Here is a 20634-nt window from a genome sequence, read left to right as displayed (position 1 = left end):
CTCTACCCACTCACATCCATCACTTCAAAGCCTGGGCCATGACCTATATTGTACAAAAATTGTCCACTTGTATCTTTGCTCTTTATCACCTATAAAATGGAATCTTAGAATATTGGAGTATTTCCTATTTAATAAAATAAAATAAAATTACTCAGGATTAAAATAATTATTACAATTATTATTTTGCTTTTAAATCTCCCCTTCAAGATTGTCATGTATAATTTACTACTTAAAGGGACAATATTATAAATGTTTACCATATTTTTCTCATTTTCCAGTGTTCTATTTTACCTGCCTATTAGAAATAGAAAAAAAATGAACTTAAAACTAATTACTAAAACACTGTTTAGTATTTCTACTTTGTTATTTTCACAAATCAGATTATTGGTTAGAAGAGTCTTCATGGAATATCCATCCTTTTTTAGGACTCTTTCTTCCTAATTAATTTTCTTAGAGAATTTTTCACATCCTTGTTCCTCAAGGTGTAAATAAGGGGGTTCAACATAGGAGTAATAACTCCATAAAATGCAGAGATGATTTTCCCCTGGTCCTGGGATTCCTTTGACTGGGGTTTCAAGTACATGTAGATGGCCGACCCATAAAATATGGTGACAACAGTCAAATGGGATCCACAGGTGGATAATGCTTTGAGCCTGGCCCCTGCAGAGTGGATCCTCAGTACAGCGACCACAATTCGAGTATAGGAGATGAGGATGAAGGTGAAGGGCAGGGGCAGGGTGACTATGCCGATAACCAAACCCAGAATAAGTCTGCCTGGAGTGTCTGAGCAGACGAGCTTCAACAGGGCCTGCACCTCACAGGTAAAATGGTTGATGATATTATGTCCACAGAAACGGGCAGGAATTGCAATAATTGGTATTACTGCCAAAAGGATGGCACTGGCCCAGGTCACTATGGCTAACTGTATGCAGACCCAGTTGTTCATAATGCTGGTATAACGCAGGGGACTTGAGATTGCAACAAACCTATCATAAGCCATGACAGCAAGGAGGAGACACTCTGTCATCCCCAGAAAAAGAGCGATGGTCATCTGGGCATAGCAGCTATTGTAGGAAATAGTGGGGTAGTCTCTTAAGCCATTAAACAACAGAAAAGGCACTGAATTGCTGGAGTAACATATATCGAGGATGGACAGGTTGCTTAGGAAAAAATACATAGGAGTGTGAAGCCGCCTATCAAGTCTAACCACAATGATAATGAGACTGTTACCTACTAATGTGATCAGGTAGACGATTACCATGGCACAATAAAAGGCAATCTGGTATTTTGGATGATTAGATAAACCCACCAGGATGAACTCTGTCACTTCACTGCCATTATCAGTAACCAGAATATCCATTTTGTTCTATCTGTTGAGAAAGAAGAAATAATTGAATTCATTTTAATTTGAGAAGCACTTATTGAGTACTTGCTATGTTGTCAGCCCCTATATTAGGTGCTATTATGAAGCGATGTCTACAAAACGAGTGATGCTGTTTGGAAGTTTATGTTCTAATTTTGGAAATAAAGCATTCATATACAGTCCAAGGTTAATTTTCAAAGTAGCACAATCCATTGTGAGTCTTAATTCCTTCATCTATAAAACAAGGGGTGTTAGACTTCACCTGAAATGTGCTTTGAATGCTCCCCTTTTGTACTATTTTTGTTGCTAAATGTAATCAGATCCCTGAATTATGAAATTGCTAATTTTCCTTTCCTGCCACAGATATTTGCCTTTAGCAAATTCTCATCTGTGACATAAAATATGTGCTCATTTCACTCTGACTTCTTCCTTTCCTTATACATCCAATCACCAAGTCCTATTTACTTTTTCTCTTACACATTTTTCAAATCTACCTATGAATCTTATTGTCTCTGCCTAATACTGCATAGGTCTCTCTGCTTCCATTTTTTGCCTCTCTATAGTCTGTTTTCCACATACCAGCTGGAGTCACATTTAACAAACATACATAATTATGACCATACCCTTTCTATGCTTAAAACTCATTTGAGGCTTCCAACTGCACTCAGAATGAAATCTAACCTATTTATCATGACCCATAAGACTAAATGATCTGACCCTAACATTATGTTGCACTGTCTCCTTTTGGGCTCACCATGTTCCAACCGCACTGTCTTTATGAAGCACTCCTAGCTTGTTCCCATGTCAGGACTTTTGCACATTGTGTTCTCTCTGCTGGAAATATTTTTCCTACTCATCTTTGCTTGGTGAAATCCTGATCATCTTTAATATTTCAGCTTAAAAGGAGCTTCTCTAGAAAAGCCTTTCCAAACACCCCCCGTCAAATCTATATCATATCATTTGTTATAATCATTCATAGCACCCTGAACATTTCCTACATGGCCCTTATTACTATTTGTGTCTATATATTTGTGTGACTATTTAATATCTGTATCCTTCCCAAACTGTAAGCTAGTGATTTCAAACTAGTATGCTGGGGCACCCTGGTGTGCTGTGAGAGGATCTTAGGTGTGCCAGGAAATGTTTAAATATTATTAAGTTACATTTGAAAAAAGTTCAAAGAGCAGGAAGTCTATTCTTTGTCTTTCTCTCTCTCTCTTTTTTTTTTTTTTGATCAACATAATTTAAGTGTGCTATGGAACTTTATCTATAGGTTCAAGTGTGCCGTGAGATTAAAAATGGTTGGAAAACACTCCTGTAAGCTCTGGAAGAAGAGGCCCTGACTGTCTGTGAACTGGCTTATTTTCACCACCTCACAAAGTGCCTAGCACAACATAAAGGCTTCAATACATGTTTGTTGAATGAATCAATGCCAGTTATTTGGCTCTTCTTTCTTACTCACTATCAAGAAATTGATCTGATTGAACTGCATTGAATTGGATGAAGGAAATAAACTCTTGAAGATAAAAATCCTGTTATGAGAAACACTCAGTGTCTCATGGTATTCAGTCTTACAATGCCCTGTAGCTCAGGAATAAACTTTGAAGCCTTGCATTTTTGTAGTCCTACAATCAGCCGTTCACATGGAAAGAAGGTAGTATATCAAAGTGAGGAAATGGGGATTATTTTAGAATTGGAAAAAAAAGTCTTTTAAACCTCTTTTGTCCACCCAAATTTTGGTTTACTTTGTTTGATTTAGCTCTATGAAGTACGAATGCTATCACAGACAAGCTCACTCAGTATTAACAGCAAGGTCTTTTTTTCTTGGATATTCTGTAATAGCTTTATCAAGGTCTAGTCATAAATAAGGATCTTGGATATTTGTAGTATAGACTTACAGACTCAAAAAGCAGGTATCAGGCCTTGGTGATAGCAGCCTATGGATGAAAAGATGTGTCTAAGGGACTGGGCAGCATGAAGGATCATGTAGGATAATGGTGTGGATACTCTCTCTGGATTCTCTACCCAAGACATATAAATCTCAGAAGGCAGAAACTCTTTTGGACAAGTAACTCAGGAAATAAAGTATGGGTTGTAACATGATCCTCAATAAAATCTCATGGAGAATAAGGGGGCTGAATAAGAATCATAACCAAGGGTAGACAAACTGAAAAACATTTCAGCTGCCATGCAACTTCAAAGTAAGGGTGTTTCAACTTGTTACTGAGAATCACCCTACAAGGAGATCCTTGGGTGTCTTTCATGAGAGTGAGAAGACTCTTTTTTATTTTATAGATAAAATAAAATAATTCTGTCCCTGATTTGGACAGAAAACAGAATTAATCCAAAGAGAAAGGATCCTTGGAGTAATTACACTGAGACTGAACCAGCTGATCTGTCTTTTATACATTGGTGACACCACATTTACTTTCTAAATAGTATTACAAGAATGAGATTTTCAGGGCATATACTTTTTGAAGGGTTACAAAAGTTTCATACTAGAATGACAACATGTTTCATCATGAAGTCTTAGTTTGGCTTGTAGACCTCACTGTCTTATAGCCCGAAAGTTCTCAAAACAAACACCAGTATAAATATCTGGAAAACAACAAATTTTTGTGTTTATGTGATTTAAATGAGTCTCACCAGACTAACCATATTTTTTATTGAATAATTCAGTGTTTTAGCACTGTGCAGGCCAGAATTTTCCTAAACTAACTAGACATATGTGGAGATTCCCACACATATATTCACAGCTTTTTGATACTTTTAGAAATATTTTGGGCACACTTCATGGCTTTTCTTCACACAGGTTTCCCAGAGAGGGCTTTCCTGGTCCCAGCTACCATGAAAGAGTCTGCTTTCTGGGAGAATCCATTTCATTTTCAATACTAAAATTAAAGCACACTGTCACATGTCCCTTTTGCCTAAGCTCTTCAGAAAGCTCCAATGGGCTTAAAATATACTTTGAGAAATGGATAGTGCTTACAGACAGAAATTTCTATTATTCTTATCAGGCAGTATAGAAAGGTGGTTAAGAGCATGTACTTTGGAGCCAAGTTTGAATTCTGGATCCATCACTGAACCACTGTGTGACATCGGTAGTTTGCTTAACTTGTTTATACCTCAGTTTCCTCAGTTGTAAAACTGGGAGAACTAAAATATATGTAGAGTTTTAGTTGTCTATAGATATTAGCTACTATTATTTTAAATTGAAGCCTCAATCAGGAAGTAGCACCCATGACAAAGTGAGCACATTGATTGTCTTTCTTTTCTGGACAGCAGAAAGAAGAATTTAAAATAATGAGGACAGAAATAAGTCACTATGGTCAGATGATTCTGTAAGCCCTCTGAAGTCAGAACTTACATTTTATTTATTTCTATAACTGTAGTAGTGGCTCATGACACATGGAAGGCATTCACTTATTATTCTTGGAATTGAATTGATTTTACTCACCTGAACAGCAAAAAACAAAATATGATAGACAAAAACCGACTAAAGTCTCTAAAAGTTGCTTTGATATAGCCCTTTGTTTATTGCAGTGTCATCAGCTCACTGAGGTGTTGGAGACTTTCAAGAGGAGTGACTTGCCGGTGCAAACTGGGAGATCCATGTCAAGGTTGACCCATCCACATATACATGCTGATTCATTCCAAGAGATGAATATGGCTTCTTTCCCTCTTCCTGGGGTATATGGTACTTCACATGCTCTTACAATAGGTTGTGTCTTGATTTTACTGAGCATTTTAAAAACTAATGGGTCCAAAATATGAACAATAGAAGAAAGAGAGGAAAATCTTAAACATTCTCTCCTGCTGCATTCTGAGTTTATTCGTTGTGGTTCCAAAGAAGTGATTTCATCGAAAAGACTTTAGGGACCAAGTCCCTAAAAGGCAATTAAATCCCAATACCAAGTTGAAGGTGTATACTCATTTGGGAGTGTTATCTCTAAGTCATTAAAATACACATAGCTTTTGCCTACTAATTCTAAGACTTCACTAGTCACACTATTATAAAACTTTTGACTAACACTGTCAATTCCATTTCTGTTCTTAAGTTACCAAGAAGCAGATCCATTCCTAGGATAATGAGTTTCCAATTTTGGTGGAAGGTTCTCAACAGAGTGACTCAAGGAGATAATGAATGAATGGGGCAAGAGGAATGGCCACTGTATATTGGGACGCTATGAAAGCTTCCAATTAATCACTCAGAAAAAGGAAATTCTGTAAACGGTGTACTGGATGTCTCCTTTTCCTCTTCAATTTTCCATGATTTCTCCACTCAATCCTAGCTATCCTTGATTTGAATAGGTTCTGGAAATTCCATTTGCCCCTAAAGCTTTTCTAATGTATTAGTTTTTAGGTGCTTTACAAGCCATATCTGTTTCCATATAATACTGCAGCTTTTCACTCACTGCCCATTCATTTATTTCATCTGGGCACACACCTAATTACAATAGTTTTATTTTAGTGATTCCTCCAGTTGTGCTTTGAATATATAATGCACTTGTTTATTGTTTTTATGTATGTCCTTGTTAATCTTTCCAACTTAGACAACAAGATTTCAAGGAGCAGGAATAAGGCATCTTTGCAAATAGTCTGGCTGAGTGCTACTCAAAATGTTTGCAATGAGAGAAGGACAGAACTGAAAGTAAACATTTTACTAACTATTAAAGTGATTTGATATTGCCATGACATTTTTATTATATTTTATCAAATATCAGTTTTCAACAGCTTGGAAATAATAAAAAAAAAACTGTCCTTTACCAAAAATAGTCTGAGAAGCATTGGTTTAGTACTTATATTTAATTAATTCTGGTTGTGTGTGCACTCTGTGCCAGAAACTAGGGAGACAGAGATGAATAAAGCAAAGTTCCTGCTCTCAGTGAGCTTATGATTTAATTGAGGATAAACACTCCAAAACAACTAATTATAAAATAGCACAAAAGACATTAAATTGAGGGTCAAACAAAATGATGTTTAGCAAAAGAAACAGAATTAAATCAATCATCCAGGATTAAACAGGGTGGAATGAGCTTTGAGGAAGGCTTCACTGAGAAAATGACATTTGATTTAGTCCTTGAAGAATGCTTGAGATTTTGCCAGACATAGAAGGTGCAAAGGGCACTTCAGGCAGAGAGAACAGTTTATATTGTAGCACAGTTACATAAAAGATTCATAGAGAGAAAGTATTGTTTCCCTGGAGCATGGCATGCATGGAGATGAAGTTGTTTATGAAGATGAAGAGGTTAGGAGGGGCCTCAATTAATGTTGTATATCCTATAGGCAATACAAAGCCACTCAAAGTTTCAAATCTAGTGGTGGAATTAAAGAGAGAGGAAGTAAGATGACGATATTTTCCCTTTAGAAAAGTCACTCTGGAGATGTTGATTGGATGGCTAGTTTAGAGGGAGATAGGACTGGACTACAGAAATATAGTTAAGAGCTTTAAGCCTGGTAAGCATTGATGTAGTCATGAACTAGGACAAATAAACTGAGGACAGAGAAGAGGTGATGGATTTGGGAGACATTGCAGAGCAAGATTCCATAAAATTCACTGAGTGAGTGGTTGTTAAGGGGTAAGTGAGACAGAGATATAGAGGTTAACTCTGAGAATGATGGTAATATTATCATGTGGCATTTGTAATATGCTTTTAATTTTTTAACATCTAACATCCATGATCTCATTTGATCTTTCAACCATTCTGTGAGGTAGGTTAAGGAATATATTTACCCCTGTATGACAGATGCAGTCCAGAGAGGTTAAGAGATTTGCTCAGATTTTCACAGCTTATGAATGGCAGAATCCAGACTAGAATCCAGACTTCCTGATGCCTGAGCATATGTTTTTTCCACTCCATCATGAAGTTGCACCCTAAAAGTGCTTGACCTATGTCTCGTATCTAACCAGAAATAGTTACTATGCACATATTTTGAGGAGGAGTGGGAGAAGGCACCCAGTGGAATGAGCGCCAATTACTGTTGAGTCAATTGAAAACACAACAATAAGACCAGGTGCGGTGGCTCGCGCCTGTAATCCCAGCATTCTGGGAGGTCCACACAGGTGGATTGCCTGAGCTCACAAGCTCAAGACAAGCCTGAGCCAGAGTGAGACCTTGTCTCTAAAAATAGCCAGGAGTTGTGATGGGGTCCTGTAGTCCCAGCTACTTGGGAGGCTGAGGCAAGAGAATCGCTCGAGCCCAAGATTTTGAGGTTGCTGTGAGCTATGATAGCACAGCACTCCACCAAGGACAACAAAGTGAGACTCTGTCTCAAAAAAAAAGAAAATAAAAGAAAAAGAAAATTCAGCATTCAGCAATAATATTAACTTTAAGTATAATAACTATGATTTATAAAAATGGATAACTTTTATTAAGGACTTACTATGCCCCAGCCATAGCTCTAAGCATTTTAGATAAATTTACTGATTTAAATCTTCTTTGTTTTCTTTTTTGAGAAAGAGTTTCAAGCTGTCACCCTGGGTAGAGTGCTGTGGCATCACAGCTCACAGCAACTTAAACAATTCTCCTACCTCAGCCTCCCAAGTAGCTGGGACTACAGGTGCCTGCCACAACACCCAGCTAGTTTTTGGTTGTAGTTGCCATTGTTGTTTCAGCTAGCCTGGGCTGGGTTCGAACCCGCCATCTTCCGTGTATGTGGCCGGCACCCTACCCAATGAGCTATGGGTGCTGTCCTGATTTAAATCTTTTTAATAACATTAAATGAGTCAATTCTATAATTGCCCTTCTGTTATAAATGAGAAAACTGAGGCAGAAAGTTGCTACAGGTCATATAGCAAGTAAGGGTCACGGTCATATTTTTTTTTCTTTTTTTTATTAAATCATAGCTGTGTACATTGATATGATCATGGGGCATCATTCACTAGCTTCACAGACCGCTTACCAACTTTCACATATACCCTTTTAAGATGCACCGCTGGTGTAATCCCACCAATCCCCTTCCCTCTCCCCCTCTCCCCCCTCCCTCCCCTCCCTATCCCCCTTCCAACTATTCTTAGGTTGTAACTGGGTTATAGCTTTCATGTGAAAACCCTAAATTAGTTTCATAGTAGGGCTGAGTACATTGGGTACTTTTTCTTCCATTCTTGAGATACTTTACTAAGAATAATATGTTCGAGCTCCATCCATGTAAACATGAAAGAGGTAAAGTCTCCAACTTTCTTTAAGGCTGCATAATATTCCATGGTGTACATATACCACAATTTATTAATCCATTCGTGGATCGATGGGCACTTGGGCTTCTTCCAGGACTTAGCAATTATGAATTGAGCTGCAATAAACATTCTGGTACAAATATCTTTGTTATGATGTGCTTTTTGGTCTTCTGGGTATATGCCCAGTAGAGGGATTACAGGATTAAATGGCTGATCTATTTTTAGATCTCTAAGTGTTCTTCATATCTCTTTCCAACAGGAATGTATTAATTTGCATTCCCACCAGCAATGCAAAAGTGTTCCCTTTTCTCCACATCTGCGCCAACATCTCTGGTCTTGGGATTTTGTGATATAGGCTAGTCTCACTGGAGTTAGATGGTGTCTCAAAATAGTTTTGATTTGCATTTCTCTGATGATTAAAGACGATGAGCATTTTTTCATATGTCTGAAGGCCACGTGCCTGTCTTCTTCAGAGAAGTTTCTCTTCAAGTCCCTTGCCCAGCCTGCGATGGGATCACTTGCTCTTTTCTTGCTTATACATTTGAGTTCTCTGTGGATTCTGGTTATTAAACCTTTGTCGGAGATATAACCTGCAAATATCTTCTCCCATTCTGAGGGCTGTTTGCTTGCTTTACTTACTGTGTTCTTGGCTGTGCAGAAGCTTTTTAGTTTGATTAGTCCCAGTAGTGTATTTTTGAAGCTGCTTCAATTGCCTGGGGGGTCCACCTCATAAAATACTCGCCCAGCCCGATTTCTTCAAGGGTTTTCCCTGTACTCTCCTCTAGTATTTTTATAGTTTCATATGTTAAGTTTAAATCTTTGATCCAGTGAGAGTCTATCTTAGTTAATGGTGAAAGGTGTGGGTCTTCTTTCAGTCTTCTACACATTGTCAGCCAGTTCACCCAGCACAATTTGTTAAATAGGGAATCTTTTCCCCACTGAATGTTTTTAATTGCCTTGTCAAAGATTAAAAAACGGTAAGTAGCTGGATTCATCTCTTGGTTCTCTATTCTGTTCCAGATATCTACTTCTCTGTTTTTGTGCCAATACCATGCTGTTTTGATCACTATTGATTTGTAGTATAGTCTGAGGTCTGGTATCGTAATTCCTCCTGCTTTGTTTTCATTTCTGAGTAATGTCTTGGCTATTCGAGGTTTTTTCTGATTCCATATAAAATGAAGTATTTTTTTTTCAAGATCTTTAAAGTATGACAGTGGAGCTTTAATAGGGATTGCATTGAAATTATATATTTCTTTGGGTAGTATAGACATTTTAACAATGTTGATTCTTCCCAGCCATGAGCATGGTATGTTTTTCCATTTGTTAATATTTTCAGCTATTTCTTTTCTTAGAGTTTCATAGTTCTCTTTATAGAGATCTTTCACGTCCTTTGTTAGATAAATTCCCAAATATTTCATGTTCTTTGGCACTACTGTGAATGGGATAGAGTCCTTAACTGTTTTTTCAACTTGACTGTTCTTGGTATATATAAAGGCTACCGATTTATGAATGTTGATTTTGTAACCTGAGACGCTGCTGTATTCCTTGATCACTTCTAAGAGTTTTGTAGTAGAGTCCCTAGTGTTTTCCAGATATACTATCATGTCATCTGCGAAGAGCGAAAGTTTGATCTCTTCTGACCCTATATGGATACCCTTGATCGCCTTTTCTTCCCTAATTGCGGTGGCTAAAACTTCCATTACAATGTCAAAAAGCAATGGAGACAATGGGCAGCCCTGTCTGGTTCCTGATCTGAGTGGAAATGATTCCAATTTAACTCCATTCAATATGATATTGGCTGTGGATTTGCTGTAGATGGTCGCTATCAGTTTAAGAAATTTCCCTTCTATACCGATTTTCTTAAGTGTTCTGATCATGAAGGGATGCTGGATATTATCAAAAGCTTTCTCTGCATCGATTGAGAGAATCATATGGTCTTTGTTTTTTAATTTGTTTATGTGCTGGATTACATTTATAGATTTACGTATGTTGAAACAGCATTGAGATCCTAGTATAAAACCGACTTGGTCATGATGTATAATTTGTTTGATATGTTAATGGATTCTGTTTGTTAGGATCTTGTTGAATATTTTTGCATCTATATTCATTAGTGATATTGGTCTATAGTTTTCTTTTCTTGTTGGGTCTTTTCCTGGTTTGGGGATCAGGGTGATGTTTGCTTCATAGAACGTGTTGGGTAGTCTTCCTTCTTTTTCTACCTTTTGGAACAGGTTGAGTAATATAGGTACTAATTCCTCCTTAAAGGTTTGGTAGAATTCAGACGTGAAACCATCTGATCCCGGGCTTTTCTTTTTAGGGAGGTTTTGTATGGTTGATGCTATTTCCGAACTTGATATGGGCCTGTTCAACATTTCCACTTGATTCCGGTTAAGTCTTGGAAGGTGACGTGCTTCCAAGTATTGGTCAATTTCCTTCAGATTTTCATATTTCTGAGAATAAAGTTTCTTGTAACATTCATTAAGGATTTTTTGATTTCTGAGGAGTCTGTTGTTATTTTGTCTTTGATGTTTCTGATTGATGAGATTAGAGATTTTACTCTTTTTGTCCTGATTAGGTTGGCCAAAGGTTTACCTATTTTATTGACCTTTTCGAAAAACCAGCTTTTTGATTTATTGATCTGTTGTATTATTCTTTTGTTTTCTATTTCATTTAATTCTGCTCTAATTTTGGTTATTTCTTTTCTTCTACTGGGTTTGGGGTTGGAATGTTCTTCCTTTTCCAATTGCTTGAGATGTCCCATTAAGTTGTTAACTTCCTCTCTTTCCGTTCTCTTGAGGAAGGCTTGCAGTTCTATAAATTTCCCTCTTAGAACTGCCTTTGCAGCGTCCCATAGGTTTTGATAGTACGTGTCTTCATTGTTGTTTTTTTTATTATTTTATATATAAGAAATGAAGTTTATTTTATTTTTTTATTAAATCATAACTGTATACATTGATATGATCATGGGGCATCATACACTCGCTTCGTAGACCATTTGACACATTTTCATCACAATGGTTAACATAGCCTTTCTGGCATTATCTCAGTTACTGTGCCAAAACATTTGCATTCTACATTTGCCAAGTTTTGCAAATACCCCTGTAAGATGCACCACAGGTATAATCCCACCAATCCCCATCCCTCTACCCACCACCCTCCTCCCTCCCCTCCCTTTCCCACTTTTCCCTATTGTTAGATTGTAACTGGGTTATAGCTTTCATGTGAGAGCACCAAATTAGTTTCATAGTAGGGCTGAGTACATTGGATACTTTTTCTTCCATTCTTGAGATACTTTACTAAGAAGAATATGTTCCAGCTCCATCCATGTAAACATGAAAGAGGTAAAGTCTCCATCTTTCTTTAAGGCTGCATAATATTCCATGGTGTACATATACCACAATTTATTAATCCATTCGTTGATCGATGGGCACTTGGGCTTTTTCCATGACTTAGCAATTATGAATTGAGCTGCAATAAACATTCTGGTACATATATCTTTGTTATGTTGTGATTTTTGGTATTCTGGGTATATGCCCAGCAGAAGAATTACAGGATTGAATGGCAGATCTATTTTTAGATCTCTGAGTGTTCTCCATATATCCTTCCAAAAGGAATGTATTAATTTGCATTCCCACCTGCAGTGCAGAAGTGTTCCCTTTTCTCCACATCCACACCAACATCTCTGATCTTGAGATTTTGTGATGTAGGCTAGTCTCACTTGAGTTAGATGATATCTCAAAGTAGTTTTGATTTGCATTTCTCTGATGATTAAAGATGATGAGCATTTTTTCATATATCTGAAGGCCGTGCACCTGTCTTCTTCAGAGAAATTTCTCTTCAAATCCCTTGCCCAGCCTGTGATGGGATCCCTTGTTTTTTTTCTTGCTGATGCGTTTGAGTTCTCTGTGGATTCTGGTTATTAAACCTTTGTCAGAGATATAACCTGCAAGAACACACACAGCTTTACACAGTTTTATGCCTGGCCGTATTGTCACCAAAAGACGGCTGTCGCACTGTGCCTCAGGGAACTGGCACCCTGGTGCAGTCCCCTCTCCGCCAACCGACGGGGACTGGACTCCAGACCCCAGTGTGAGCGAAGGGGAGCGCTGGGAGCTCAGAATTCCAGGTAGAGACTATATACAGTTTATACAGTTTTATGCCTGGCAGGAGGACGCCGTGGCACCCTAGTAGGGGAGGTAGGTCCAGTTTTCAGAGGGTCTCTCCTGTGGAGTGGAGTGGGAGGACCTTGAACTCTGCCCGGTTGTTTGTGGGGCACTCTGTGCCATTCTCATGGGGGAGGGGACTCCCGTCTGCTTGGTGATGGATTTTGTACCTTTTGTTTGTATCCTTGTGGTCGCAGGTCGCCACAGCGGGGTTGACGTGCGTTCTACAACCTTCTCTCTTAGTGCAGTTCAAATCCACCAGGTTACTTGCTGAATTTTTGTCCTTTAACTCTCCTTCCTGATGGGAGCCTCTGTGGAAAGCTGGCTTCAGTCAGCCATCTTGTCTCCTCCCCTCCACGGTCACATTTTGAATGTAGAAAATCTGAAAACATAGTGTTTTTTCCTTTATTTGTCCAGCAACAATTCTACCTTTTTCATATTCCTCTTTTCCAAGGGCTTCCTGAACCCACCAGGCATACAGAGAGATCATTCATTAGTCTAGACATCAAGAGAATTACATTGCAACCCCAATCTGGTTATTAACTGTTGACCATGATAACATCACAGCCTTTCAAAATCTTTCTGTTGTTTGTAAATGACAGTTTATAATATTTATTGTAATATCTGCTCTGTTTATCTCATTAAGTTACTTTGAGGATGACATGTGGTAATATATGTTTAAGAATAAGATAAACTTGGGCGGCACCTGTAGCTCAGTCGGTAAGGCACTGGCCCCATATACCAAGGGTGATGGGTTCAAACCCAGCCCTGGCCAAATTGCAACAACAACAAAAAAATAGCCAGGCGTTTTGGCTGGCGCCTGTAGTCCCAGCTACTCAGGAGGCTGAGGCAAGAGAATCGCTTATGTCCAGGAGTTGGAGGTTGCTGTGAGCTGTGTGACGCCACAGCACTCTACCGAGGGCCATAAAGTGAGACTCTGTCTCTACAAAAAAAAAAAAAAAAGAATAAGATAAACTTTTTCTTTTCTTGCTTATACGTTTGAGTTCTCTGTGGATTCTGGTTATTAAACCTTTGTCGGAGACATAACCTGCAAATAACGGCCTACAGACATATGAAAAAATGCTCATCATCTTTAATCATCAGAGAAATGCAAATCAAAACTACCTTGAGATACCATCTAACTCCAGTAAGATTAGCCCATATCACAAAATCCCAAGACCGGAGATATTGGCATGGATGTGGAGAAAAGGGAACACTTTTGCACTGCTGGTGGGAATGCAAATTAATACATTCCTTTTGGAAAGATGTTTGGAGAACACTCAGAGATCAAAAATAGATCTGCCATTCAATCATATAATTCCTCTACTAGGTATATACCCAGAAGACCAAAAATCACATTATAATAAAGATATTTGTACCAGAATGTTTATTGCAGCCCAATTCACAATTGCTAAGTCATAGAAAAAGCCCAAATGCCCATAGATCCACGAATGGATTAATAAACTGTTGTATATGTACACCATGGAATATTATGCGGCCTTAAAGAAAGATGGAGACTTTACCTCTTTCATGTTTACATGGATGGAGCTGGAACATATTCTTCTTAGTAAAGTATCTCAAGAATGGAAGAAAATGTATCTAATGTACTCAGCCCAATTATGAAACTAATTTATGGCTTTCATATGAAAGCTATAACCCAGTTATAACCTAAGAATACAGGGAAAGGGGAAAGGGAGGGGAGGGAGGGGGGAGGATCGGCAGAGGGAGGGTGATTGGTGGGATTACACCTGTGGTGCATCTTACAAGGGTACATGTGAAACTTAGTAAATGTAGAATATAGGTAATTGTTTTAACACAATAGCTAAGAACATGCCAGTAAGGCCATGTTAACCAGAGTGATGAAAATGTGTCAAACTGTTTATAAAACCAGTGTATGGTAACCCATGATCGCATTAATGTACACAACTATGATTTAATATTAATAATAATTAAAAAATCAAGTGAAAAAATAAAAAAAATTAAAAGAGAATAAGATAAACTATAAAGTCTATAAAATGCTTAACAAACATAAGAACCAGGAAGATTTCAATTTCCCCAGTAATGCTGCCCCTGTATACGTCTTCTTCACCACTGCATCCCTACTAATGAGCACAGAACCTATTACATAGCTGGCAATGTGTGTATTTAAAGGATAATATATGTATAGATGCTTGAATGCCCAAGTGAAGGAGTAGCCTTGGAGGCATGATTTAGGAAGCAAGTAGGCACTTCAGCTCTCACTGTAGGACAGACATTGTTCTAAGTGTTTTATTTTACATAAATTGACTCATAATAGTTCTCATCATCAATCTATGAAGTCATATTCAACACCGTCCCCACCCTGATCAGTTCTTACCTGTACTGTAAAGTTTTAAAACATTTCCCACACTCTCTTGACAGTAAAGTTCAATTTTAGATCCCCCCATGAGAGGCACTTGCAGGAACGTTGGCAAGCAGAGGAGAAGCAGACACTACCATTGCTTTTCCTGACATCATTTTTAGACATGTGGGCTTGATCAGAAGAAATTTAATAAGTGACTTGTGAGCAATCCCCTGTGAAACATCTGCTTGCCTGATGTCATTCACAACAGTTTCCTTACATCTCCGAAGTTTCCCCAGAATCTTGTAATTCCTACAACTGTCTGAATCTGTCAGTGACGTTTTGCTTACCTTTTCTCTCACAGCCCTTCCAAAGGCTTTGTAGGTCCCTAATTCTCTTTGTTCAATTCCTTCCTTCCTGAAATAACTAAAGTAGTTTCTGTTTATCTGATGAAGCTCTCAGCACTACAGGTAGCTTTCATTATTAGCATCACCTTAAAAGTGACCAAACACAGAGAGTGACCTAAGTGAAGAAGTTGCAGAAAGAAGGACTGGATCTAATCCAATAAGTTTGGCTCCTGGACCTGTGTTCTAAACATTTATCTTCCACTGTCCCTCTTCAACTGCAAGTCCAAATTCTATGAATGGGGCACTGGGTATTTTTCTTAAATTTCTTTGAATATTTCAATGAAAATTATCATTTGGAACATGTTTTTCTGTTTGCAAATTTTGTCTTTATTTTTTTGACATAACCATGTTAGTTTCAAACCAATCTTTCCATCTTACTTTCCAGGGTGAAGCAAGGTAAGCTTCACTATGCAGTTGTCTGGGATCTGGGGATGGGAGGGGCACAATGGAAGGCTTCTCAGGATGTCTGCAATTGATCAAGTGGAGAAGTGATACTCGACTTTAGGAGTTTTAAAAAAACTCCGTATTGATTTCCATTTCACAAAATCCTTGCAGAGTTCATTTTGATATTTTAGATATATTAATATCAACATAGAATTAGATAGCCCTTAGAGTTAATTCCTAGGAACTGAATGTTAATACCGGAAGGACCAGAGCTTTGTTAACTAGCTGCTCTGTCTGCCTACTTTTTTCAGTCAAAGTTAACATTTAAAGTCAAGGAGATAGATCCATATATATTGATCTGGAGAAATGCTCATGATATATTTTCAAGTGGAAAAAGCAAGTTGCAGAGTAAATTGATGATATAATTCAATTTTTTTTTAAGGAAAGAAAGAAAACCTATATAAAATAACACCTAGATACTGAATGTTAGAAATAGAGAGGCCTTTGGTTAACTTCCTGTTATATTAATGAGCAAATTTGAAGGCCTGACAGTAATATAACTAAGGCCACACAGTTAGTCAGTAGGAGGATCAATTCTACAGCCCCCATCTCCGCACTCCACTATGCTGCTCTTTCTGCAGGCTATACCTAGACCAATAAATCAGCAAAGGGATAAAGAACTAGCAACATAGATACCACTTATGGTAGGGGCACCATTAGTGAAAATATGATTCTCATTTTAAGCTGTCAGCTAATCTGTAATGGAGAGTGGACTGTTTCTCCCTCTAAAAGCAAGATAATTAAAATGAGTACTTTTTTTTTTATGTACAGAGTTTTCCATTTTTAATTCTGGTTTAAAATGAGTACTTTTAACAATCCTCCTAATTTCTGAATTTTCCTCTACCAGAAGGCTCACTTTTTTCCTTCAATATTGTATTGATTTCACCAATTTATGTTTATTTCACAATGTTAATTTGAAATATTTATCTCAGTAACGAATATTTGGCACAAAGTCTGAAAATTGCCATAATACCTAGCACAGTGTCTGGACGAAGGTAGAAATTTAATATTTGCTAAATGAATAAATTAAATATTAAATTCACTTATCTCTTTCCTAAGTATTTTTTCTTGATATGAAAACATAGTTTTGGGGGATAAAATTTTCATATACAATTAAAAATTAATAATTGATGGAATTGGAATAAATGTTGCATTTGTTTTGAAATTAAGCTATTTTTGTTGTTGTTGTTGCAGTTTTTGGCCAGGGCTGAGTTTGAACCCGCCACCTCCAGCATATGGGGCCGGTGCCCTACTCCGTTGAGCCTCAGGCACTGCCCCTGAAATTAAGCTATTTTGATAAGTGGCTTATTCATCATATTTTTTTCATTTAATGAGTAAACATGTGACACAGTCCTCCCTTTTTGCAGTAACATACAGTGTCATATTAACCCCCAGCAAGCAAGGTATGTGGAATCCACCGAGTATCTGCTTTGGCTCAGTAGTGTCTTCCTTCACATCTAGGTGTTGTGCATCGTATTTTTTCTACCTATTTGTCTCTCATTCTCCATCAGGCTTCTTGGCAGATGACTTCATCATATATGGTGGAATTGCTCAAAAGAAAATGAGATCAGGAGACAGGATATCTGGGTTTTAGCCCTGGATCTGCTTCCAAATAGTTTCATGATTTTGGAAAATTTACTCCTGTTTACTGAGCCTCAGATTTGTCATCTAAAATGAGATGTCTGCAGTAGATCGTTGTTTGTGAAAACCTTTTCTTTCAGCTTTAGAACTCTTTTCAAATAAAATTATTCACAGAAAACTCCCCTACGCCCCCATCCAGTTACTGCAACAGAACCCTTAAAACTATGTGAGTCAAGATTTGAAAACCACTGCATCAATAGAGAATAGATTTTTAAGATGTGTAAATTTGTACAATGGAATATTATTCATCAATAAAAAGTAATAAATTATGGATACATTCAAAAATATGGATGAACCTCAAAAGCGGGCTGAGCAAGAGACATCAAATGCAAAAGAATACATCTTTGGATTTAATTTATAGGCAGTTTTACAAAACTAAAACTAACTTACAGTGAAAGAAATAAAATCAGTGGTTTCCAGGAGTTGAGAGTGGAGGGAAAGATGGGCTAGAAAAGGACACAAAGGAACTTTGGGAGGTGATGGAATTGTTAGGTAGCTTGATGATAGTGGAGAACCTGGGGGCGTCTGTCAAAATTCACAGAGCTGCACAATGTAATTGGATAAAATTTAATGTACATAAATTATATCACAATTAAGATTAAAATATCACTGTATTAAATAATCTCTAGGGTTCCTTATAGCTCAAACATGGTATGTGGGATCTGAATTAAATACTAGTGCTGCTATTTACTATCTCTGTGGCCATGGGAAGATTACTTAACCTCTATGCGTCTCAGTTTCCTTGTGTTTCATATGGATTGACAATAGCACTACATAATTGAGCTATTGAGAGAATTCTGTGTGATAATGGATGTAGCGAGCTTAGTTCAGAGCCTGAAATATAGTAAGTGTTCAGTAAATGTTAGCTACATTTATAATTATACAATTCCAAATAATTTTATAGACCTATATTAAAAATTTCGGAAGTAGCATATATGTGATCTGTATTCTAACTTTTATTTCACTACCAAGCATATATGACTTTAGACAAGTTTCTGCACCTACTTTGGGCCTCTATTTCCTCATTGTTAATACAGGGGAGTTGTGGTTTCTTTCTCACCAATTTCATAGAGATACCAAGAATATAATATAAACCAATAGATTAGAAAGAAGTTTGGGGAGAAAAAGAAAAAAAGACAACACTATGCAAATGTAGAAAATAGCTATAATACAATTTTCCCATGATTTCAAGGTTAAGTGGAGCAAGGAGATTGTGCTTACACAATAGGGCTTACCCTCAGTTAAATTGTAAAGTTTCTGACATTTGTCTTCTGGGCCTGTTATTACACCATTCTTTGTCTTATTTTCCAATTTCAGTTATGCTTCGCCTGCTGCCAACACTCATAGGAGATTCTTTTGCTGCAAAGGCTTCTTCTGTCAGTGAGAAAATGATTCTGATAAGCTCATTTACCTGAGGGTGAGTAACCTAATGAGTAACCACTAACAGTGCTCTATGTAAGAATGAGCAAAAATAACATCTCTAATGGCATCTCCTGAAGTTTCTGATATGTCGGTCACTTACTTTTCCAAAGGTGAAGTCAGGTCCTATGAGCCATATTCCCCATCAATGAGGATGTGTCATTTAAGAAGTTTAGAAGCAAAGGAGACTCATGTTCTTTTCACCATAACTTTCCTAATTGCTCCTTTAACATCCTTGTTCCTCAGGGTATAGATTAGAGGATTCAGCATGGGTGTCAAAGCCCCATAAAATACTGATATAAACTTGTCTTGGTCAAGGGAGGACTTGGATTGAGGTTTCATATACATGGAGATAGCTGCCCCATAGAAGATTATCACCACAGTCAAGTGAGAACCACACGTGGAAAAGGCCTTGAATCTGCCCTGGGCTGAACGAATCCTTAGGACAGCAGCAGCAATTCGGGCATAGGAGAGGAGAACAAACCCAAAGGGTAGGAGCAGAGTGAAGATGCCAGTGATGAGGATCATAAGCTCATTAAGGCTGGTATCAGAACATGCCAACTTAATGAGGGAGATAATCTCACAGACAAAGTGGTTGATGACATTAGCCCCACAGAAGTGAAGCCTCAGGGATAAGATGAGCGTGGAAGTAAGTACAAGTGATGCCCCCCATGAGCTGGCAGCTAACCAGATACACACTGGGCCATTCATGACCATGGAATAGCGCAGGGGATTGCTGATAGCAACCACACGGTCATAAGCCATGACAGCCAGTAAGAGGCACTCTGTTGTGGCCAAAGCCAAGGAGACACTCATTTGGGTCAAACATCGTGGGTAAGAGAGGTAGGGATGGGTAGAGAAGCAAAGAACCAAAGCCTGGGGCATGGAGGCTGTTCCATAGCAAAGGTCTAAGAAAGACAAGTTACTAAGGAAGAAGTACATTGGAATGTGGAGGTGGGGGTCATAGAGGATAAGAAAGATAATCAGTCCATTCCCCAACAATGTGCTGATGTAAGTTATCAGTACCAATGTGAAAAATGTGTCTCTCCACTCAGGATAGTTAGAGATGCCAACAAGGAGAAACTCAAACACTGCTGTGGCATTGTCCATGACCATCCTTCTCTCTTGCCACTGCTCATTGAATGGGTACCTATGCTGCTGCCCAATTTTACCTGAAAGAATGAGAATAAAGATGACGTATATGAGAACACTGGAAAGAATTAAGGTGTACAAGATCATTAGCTTTTTCCTTTTCAGAAGATATGGGACACAAATGGGATATCTGTAATGACAACAGAGGCAAAACAAAAAAATCCCTTCTTCGACCCCAGGAAAGGGGAAAGTTGTCCATCTTTTTGAAAATAGTTATATGAGACGTTCTCCAGTCCTCCTCCGTTAGATGTCTTCTTGGATAATTTTTCCCAACTAAAAAGAAAGGAAAGGAAGACCATATGCCTGGCTCTCTCACATGTTATCCATTTCCCCAAAATAAATCTGATAAATAGACCTGGTTGATGCTTGGTTAGCTTGAGTTACTAATCTCCACCAACAGAGTATCTTCTGACTGATAACACATCTTAGCTAAAACATTGTCTGTTTTTGTGGCTGGTTCTCATTCCTAGATTATATATACCTTCATTTTCCCATAATAGCTAGATGTATCAAGGTGCTTGACATAGAGTAGGTGCAATGAACCTCTTTGA

At 37.9% G+C, this 20634-nt stretch overlaps 2 protein-coding genes across 2 annotated transcripts; both read right to left on the bottom strand.

Moving 5' to 3' along the window:
- Positions 1–421: 421 nt before the first annotated feature.
- Positions 422–1360, bottom strand: LOC128577056 (olfactory receptor 13H1-like). The gene has a single exon (XM_053579097.1). It carries the CDS (start codon positions 1358–1360, stop codon positions 422–424), a length of 939 nt encoding a protein of 312 aa, XP_053435072.1.
- Positions 1361–19070: 17710 nt separating this feature from the next.
- LOC128578513 (olfactory receptor 13H1) lies at positions 19071–20140 on the bottom strand. The gene has a single exon (XM_053581171.1). It carries the CDS (start codon positions 20045–20047, stop codon positions 19121–19123), a length of 927 nt encoding a protein of 308 aa, XP_053437146.1. The 5' UTR covers positions 20048–20140; the 3' UTR covers positions 19071–19120.
- Between the last annotated feature and the right edge of the window lie 494 nt (positions 20141–20634).

This window comes from Nycticebus coucang, chromosome X, assembly GCF_027406575.1.
Source record: "Nycticebus coucang isolate mNycCou1 chromosome X, mNycCou1.pri, whole genome shotgun sequence".
NCBI classification, from domain to species: domain Eukaryota; kingdom Metazoa; phylum Chordata; class Mammalia; order Primates; family Lorisidae; genus Nycticebus; species Nycticebus coucang.
Note: the sequence above shows the minus strand (reverse complement) of the source record. Positions and strands in the feature narration are given on the sequence as shown.

Excerpts from the sequence above, each read along its gene's own strand:
- LOC128577056 (XM_053579097.1), bottom strand. The coding sequence starts at position 1,360 with ATGGATATTCTGGTTACTGATAATGGCAGTGAAGTGACAGAGTTCATC.
- LOC128578513 (XM_053581171.1), bottom strand. The coding sequence starts at position 20,047 with ATGGTCATGGACAATGCCACAGCAGTGTTTGAGTTTCTCCTTGTTGGC.